The sequence below is a fragment of the Schistocerca serialis genome, chromosome 3 (genome assembly GCF_023864345.2).
Source record: "Schistocerca serialis cubense isolate TAMUIC-IGC-003099 chromosome 3, iqSchSeri2.2, whole genome shotgun sequence".
In the NCBI taxonomy this organism is placed as follows: domain Eukaryota; kingdom Metazoa; phylum Arthropoda; class Insecta; order Orthoptera; family Acrididae; genus Schistocerca; species Schistocerca serialis.
The window spans coordinates 506086693-506094082 of NC_064640.1; the positions used below are offsets into that span (position 1 = coordinate 506086693).

General features: G+C 42.7%; 1 protein-coding gene across 1 annotated transcript; it reads left to right on the forward strand.

Moving 5' to 3' along the window:
• Positions 1–5801, forward strand: LOC126470952 (aquaporin AQPAe.a-like). Its single transcript, XM_050099001.1, has 6 exons — positions 1–13; positions 1161–1357; positions 3222–3365; positions 4242–4451; positions 5473–5553; positions 5652–5801. Exons 1-6 carry the CDS (start codon positions 1–3, stop codon positions 5799–5801), a joined length of 795 nt encoding a protein of 264 aa, XP_049954958.1.
• Positions 5802–7390: the final 1589 nt, after the last annotated feature.

Sequence of the window (7390 nt, forward strand, 5' to 3'; positions counted from 1 at the left end):
ATGCCCACAAATGGTATGTATGTACGCACTTAAACTTCCACGTAGTCATTAGATTTTCAGTGCTTCTCCTTACAATCTACTTGTCAATTGTCCTCCAATGTGTTATCTGAACAAGATCTACGCCTAATGCAAAAACTGAATTCAAGAGATAAGAGTTCGTTAAGTTACCTTGGAAAACATTTTATATCCAGTGTTAAGTAATCAAATTCACCTAAAATTATCTAGATTTTTGCGTGTTACTGTGGCTGGTAGGCGTCTGTTGGGAACAGCACTTGAAGAGTAATCCAGACGTCGTAGACGACGCACAATTGCGAGTCCCAGTTTATGGTCACTGGCTGGTATTACACTTCCACTTTCCGTAGCGTATCCTTCAATTTAGAAAACTGAATGTTCCTTCAGTTTAATAACTATACATTTGAGCCATACTGTCCAGTTTGTTAAAAATTAAATCATAAATTTGATTATCTTTCCTAAACTTAAAGTAATAAATTACACGCAACTTAAACGATTCGGGCCCAGCTCTCTTATCCGACTAAGAGTTGGATCTCGTTTGAGATCGCTGGTTTTAACTTTTGTTCCCTAGTTAAGGACAGCTTTTCTCTTGAAAAGCTCTCATCCAACTTTCATCCCTTGACTTAAAAGTTAAATAGGTTCAGAGGGGTGTCTCCTACGGCTTAAATATTCTCAAATTATCCTAAACCATTAGTCTTAAATTCTTTAACTAGCGACCCGCCGCACCTTTACATTAACAGCATTTAGTATCTACTGGCCGGATAAATTTTCTGGTGTACCAGTAATAAGTTACACCCAAACCCTCTCAATGAATAACCCTTAATATCAGGGAACAGTATGAATCTCAACAGTAGTCGGTGAGATTAGCCTTCACATAGCCAGACAAACGTGATGCGGTGACATAAAAACTACGGTAAGATTTTTCATTGTCAGGCCTTCTAATTTTCAGACGAAGGCTTCTTTGAGCAGTTTCCCAAACTTTCGTGACGACTTGAAGGCTTAATTTTTCACTCACCTGGCTTTATTCTCCTTGACAATCACTGATAACTTGATTTCCGCTCTTTTGTGTAATCATGAACGTGCGAATGTCTAGACTTGGCAGGTACAATGTTCCGATCGCCAATTTACTTCAGAAACGCTAATTCTAGGTTTCCTGGACCTGTTGGTGTTGGACGACCTGAAGCCCTGGAAAACAGTGCTGAGACAACTGGTTGCTGAGCTTCTCGGCACGTTCCTGCTGGTGCTAGTTGGGTGTGGATCGACAACAGCATGGTCCGAAGGCTACCAGCCGACCACCGTTCAGATCGCCCTGACATTTGGACTTACTGTCGCATGCATTGTGCAGGTAGGTACAGCGGTAATGGTCGCACTGCAGGAGGATAGAAACTCACCAAGTGTACCGGTAACTTGGAGGAAGTAATGAAACTGCAATGAGTATACTGAGACGCGAATCAGAAATACCTTAAGGACAGAATCACACTGCTGCTACTGAGCTAGTACCAGGTCATTGCTTGTTGCGGCTGAGATTTGGCGGCGGACAGCAAAAGCGGCAACGGCAGAAAGTTCTGCAAGTAGTGTCGGTGCTGGTACTGCCTTCATCGTGCCTTACTAGAAGTCAGCCAGATACTTCCGAAATTCAAAGGACGTGTAATAATTGCAGGAAGCGACATTAACGTCGCTCCAGGTTTGTTACAGCCAGCCGTATTAGCTTAAATTACAAACATTAAGTTTATGACAACCATGGACTGATTCGTATGGCTATCGACGTAAGTCATGAAGCACAGGCAGTAACGGTCCTGAACTGACAATCTGATGAGGTAACGAAGTAGGTTTCGAAATGAACAATTAAAATCTGAAAGTGAACTCTTGAACTATTATCTACACCGTGGTGAAGGTTAGAGGTAAGGCGGTCTTATCTAGAAAGTCATGGTTACCGTTGTCATCTGTATTGAACTAATCACTCGTTCGGTGAGATAATTAAACAAACCCATTAAACTTCAATGGCTTAAAGGAGTCTGGGAACTCGCACAAGTATTCCACTGCGAAATTATATAACTTATTGGCAGGCCCATAACGTGAAAACCTGGCACTATTACATACGAACTTCAAACGAACGCTACACGAATGGCTAGGCAGAAGCCATTGCGTGGACAGTCTCGGTCCGGCACACAGTTCTAATCTGCCACGAAGTTTGTCAGAATATAGTTCGTGAAAATAGACGTGCTTGCATGAGCAGAATCTGACCTTTAAGACAGAGTATACTTCACAGCACTGATAAGCAGCCAAAGAAACGGAGAGCACTCAGATGAAAGTATTGTGCTCACAGCGTCACCACAAAATAAGACATTACAAAGATTATTAGGAACGTTGTGCCACACCAGGAAACTGAAGGGTCTACGTCCTAATTATTCTTAAAATTTCTTTTTTATACAAAAGAAAGTAGTAAAACTTGTAATGGTATTTTCTTACCCAAATAGTTCCACGGCAGATCTTTGACACTGTTTAGTCAACAGGCAACTGTTAACACCTATATTCCATTTGTCTCTTGAACAGCTGAAGTAAGACCATGATCAAGTCCTGCCTATCAGACAGACCAATGCGCTATTGGTATAGTAGCATTAAGTGGCTGATTGTGGGATTCTTCTTCGCAAGAATACATTTCTAGTTTATATACATCCGCGGTGTGTATTCGAGAAAGGTTTTTGTTCGAATTGCCGTTAATACTGAGGCACACCTCAAATTTTTATAACAAAAGTGAAAACAGCATAAGGGTTTTGCTACTCCAAATAAGTTCTTCAGCTTCAAATTTCGGAACCTGAGGGCGGCATGCCTTTGCACATAGGCTATACACCTTCAACACATTTTGGAAACACTGGCCCCACATTTAGAAAACGAATAATAAAGGGCCATGAAAGAGCAGAGTAAAATAGCAGTTACGAGAACTTAAACTCGCTATTTCTTGTAGCGTTTAACAAACGTCGCAGTTACAGTATGTTTAGAGACTAGTTACGTAGCGCTTCGTTCGAAATCAGTAGACAAACATATCGTCACAGATAAACTCGACATGAAATACTAAGTTGCTCGACCTGTTTCAAAGTGTTGAGACTAACGCTGTCAATTTCCACTCTAAGACTGCCTCTCCTGGTAGTCGTACTGTAAGAAGTTACGTCAATAAAAATAAATATAACAAGCGAAATATTTGCTTCCAGATGCTTGGTCACGTAAGTGGCGCCCACGTGAACCCGGCTGTGACTGTGGGCCTGATGGTGGGCGGCTTCCTGGGCCCGCTGAAGGCTCTGCTGTACGTGACGGCGCAGTGCGTGGGCGCCACCGCTGGCTCATCCATGCTCCAGGTACTCGGAGATGAGCCTATTGAAGTAGCTATTTAGCTGTAACAAGTATATATTAAATGGGGAGCCAAAAGATTGCTTCAAACCCACACATCAGACTAGTGAGTACGTCTCGAATTCAGATCCCTTAAAATCTGACCATGACTGTACGTGGAACTAGTTGCCAGAGAACGACGCAGTAATTCCGTAAGTAGTTCAGTTCGGCCGGCCGGAGTGGCCGTGCGGTTCTAGGCGCTAGTCTGGAGCCGAGCGACCGCTACGGTCGCAGGTTCGAATCCTGCCTCGGGCATGGATGTGTGTGATGTCCTTAGGTTAGTTAGGTTTAAGTAGTTCCAAGTTCTAGGCGACTGATGACCTCAGATGTTAAGTCGCATAGTGCTCAGAGCCATTTGAACCAGTTCAAAGTTCTGAGACAGCAAAATGCGAATCGGACCAGCGACTAAAATCCTTGGCGATCTTCATACATCGAAAGCCTAGTTTCCACTATCGTCTGGCTGTTGGAACGAATTCAGTGCGGAACCCCTGTTCCCTTATTGGCTCCTGAACATGTAAGCGTTAGTTACACACAGGCAAGCAAAGGTGCTAAACGGAAGCACGCAGTTCAAGTTGTTGGCATATTGATGGACGTTAAGCTTACGGGCAAATTCCTAATGTTTGTGAAGCACACGTCAGCGATAGTTCGCTTGAGTTTATTCGAAGATTTTCCTGAACAAGAACAGTACTAAGACCATAAAATTTGTTGAGCCGTGTTAACCGTAACAGACATTAACTGCCTTAATTTTCGTGCTATGTCAACTTATGATCTGAGGTAATTCAACATGCTACTTTCTGCCGCAGCAGCAGCAGCCGCCTTGTAACCGTATGTTCTGGTTGTTACAGGTCCTGACACCTAACGAGACGGTAGCAACGCTGGGCATTACTGCCTTGAATCGGCTCGTGACACCGACGCAGGGCTACTTCGTGGAGATGCTCACCTCGTTCGTGCTCGTGATGGCCGTGTACAGCGCAGTGCTGGGCGCCGCGAGAGGGGCGGCAGCAGCAGGACCTTTCACTATCGGCCTCTCCGTGACAGCCTGCCATTTGTTCGCGGTATGTTCGTCAGCCGCCAAGGGACCCTGTGCATTGGTTTAGTAAGGCTTAATTTCGATGAGTGATACGGTTCCATAGTTGCCTATGGACGACTGCTGTGCTAACGTTGAAACTCTTCCTAAGTCAGCTGCAGATTTAATTGTGGAAGTAATATAGATTATAGTACCTGGATTAATATACAGGAACCGGCAACACCCGTTCGACTTATGTTTGTACATAAAACTAATAATTTGATAAGTTATCTGCCTAGCTATGAAACACTTCACCGCTGCTTCAAATTTCGCAATTTGACCATTAACGCATGGCGTCAGTCAGGTTTTGCGAAATCATTACGGTCTTTTACAAGAGATACGGACTGCTGACAGTTCAATGTCAGTAGAAATTTATACCTCCAGTTAAACCTCCGTATTGACCAGTTCTGCAGCTAGAGAACTTCTCCAACTTCTTCGCTGTTCAGTTTCATTCAATAGCTGCCCATAACGTGTACTATAAATAAAATTACTCTTGAATGTTTACACTTCTATTTGCTCTTTAGAGAGCAAGCAAAGTGACATACTGACGCAAAGGTCACAATCTGATAACTGTAAATCTGCTCTCGATTAACTCTCCGTATCGCATTTGTCTTGTACGCCAGATTAAGTTCTTCCTTGCAACGAACACTAAAGTCAGGTTCAGTACATGCCAGACTAAACACCCACGTATAGTTCGACAAGCACAAAGCTCCGGATTTAAAATGTGAGAACACGTTAGAGAGTTTCATCTCAGAGGAAGATAAAACTGCTACGGAATCAGATATTCGGTGAGATGTTACAGAGCATTGCGCCCAAATGGCCAACGTTGTAAAATTAAGTTCGGTTTGTACATAATCAGAGCAAAACCTGATTGCAGCGGAAAAAGAAAACTCGTCTGAATGACACGATCGCCTACTATTCAATAAGCTGTACAGTCATTCAGATTAATTTAAATGTCAGCGAGAAATATTCCTGAGAAATCATCCATGACTAAATTACCTTGTTTGCAGATGCAGTATACTGGAGCAAGTATGAATCCGGCTCGTTCCTTCGGACCTGCTTTCGTTACAGGCTCATGGACAAACCACTGGGTGTGTAGTCAATGAAAAGTGAAATGTGTTATGATAGTGTTACTGACAAAACTATAATTTTGACACTTCCTCATATTTATTCGGCCTTTCTCTTGCAGGTGTACTGGGTGGGGCCGTGCGTAGGCGGTATTGTTGCGGGTATCTTCTACAAATTCAGACCAGACGAGCCTGTGGATGCAGCAGAGCTTAGGACTTCCCTGAGCCAAGCTTCTGTCTTGGGATCGGGAGTAGCGGAACGAACTGTATAACCACGAAACATGTAATGCTCTTGACAACATGGCATTCTCCAACATCTGCCTGAAGTCTGGACGAATATGCAAAATTAAGCAACCACAATGGTTAAGAGAATGCGTATTGGAACTAGCATGCTTCACTAGGCGTGGCGAGGACATACAATAGATTTAAAATTTTATTGCTCTGAAACATCTGTTGTAAAAGATTTTATGTTCCTGTGGAATTTTAAATGTTGGCCAAGTTTAATAAAGTTAGCAGTCGAAAACGAAAGTTTGCTGTATTTTCAGTCTTAGGCAACTAGAACCCAAAAACTGAAGGAAATTTACCCGAAGGGTTTCTCTCCCTATTTTCATCAGACTTTGAGTCGATGTTCAAAGTACAAATTCCTAAACTGCTAAACAGTGATGTCATCAGAAAACTCTTCATGCAGCCGGGTTCATGAAGCCCGTAATCCCTGTCGTGACGTGAAAGGACACCAGTACAGTATGGTCTACATTACGCGGTAGCCGCCATAAACCGTAACATTCACCTACCGAACGGTGCCAGAGCTGTAAGGAAAGGGTGTCGGCAAATAATGCACGGATGGCCTATGACTGACCTTATTTGCTCCAACTCGCTACATGACTCACCGTCGCGTATGAGCATAAAAACTACCTGGGGCAATGGTTTGGACCAGCAGTCATGCTATTAATAAATTTCCATGCGGAATTTAAAATACAGCCACTTCGGCCTGTACTGATGACCGTGCAGCATTTGTTCCTGCACAAATGTTAATCGGTGTTAATTACGTTTGCCGCAAATCTTCGTAAAGATAAAATCTCATGATACCGTTAACCTGTACCATAGTAGTGCATACAGGACAGTTTGCTAAAGTCCCTATTTTCATGACGTCTAGTACATTCTTTATAGGATTTAGCATTGAAATTTTACATTATCTGGGCAAAACGGCTATTAAGCCTCACGCAATTAACTCTCTGTAGAGCCACAAGATTTAATATATATTGGGTGTAAGTACTTCATGTATTGGCGCGGCCACTAATCCGCCCTCGAGGTAGATTCCATCGCCTAATGCTATGGTACGATACTTAAAATGTCATTGATCAACCTATACCAAGTACGCCTAGTTTCTGTTAACATCACCGTTTTTCCACGATAGTCTATTTTTAATTTTCCTCACCTGTTAATTTTAGTCCTTGTTGTATGAATACGTGACTGATTGTATTAAGGGTTTCTTAAATACTTCTTGAAGTTTCTTTCGTGAAAATTTCACATGGTCTACCTTAAATAGTAGCTGTAGCTTATCCACGGATCAAGTCATTAGCTTAGTTTGTCAATACTTTCAAGGTACTTGTATAGGGTTTCCACAATTGTTACCATCTGAGCCCTAAGGACCACAGCACTGCTGAGTTACTGAAATAAGGTTCTATTACTTTTTCTGATACAGTTGTGGCAATGCAAAGTGATTCGCAGAGTGAGATCAGTTGCAGCCTCTGTGAGGAGCGAGCCTCTCACACTGCAGCGAAAGTTTAGGGGTTACACCTGAACTTTAAATCAGAATATGAAACTGCAGGACGAAATTCGCTGGAGATACAGGTGAAATGTG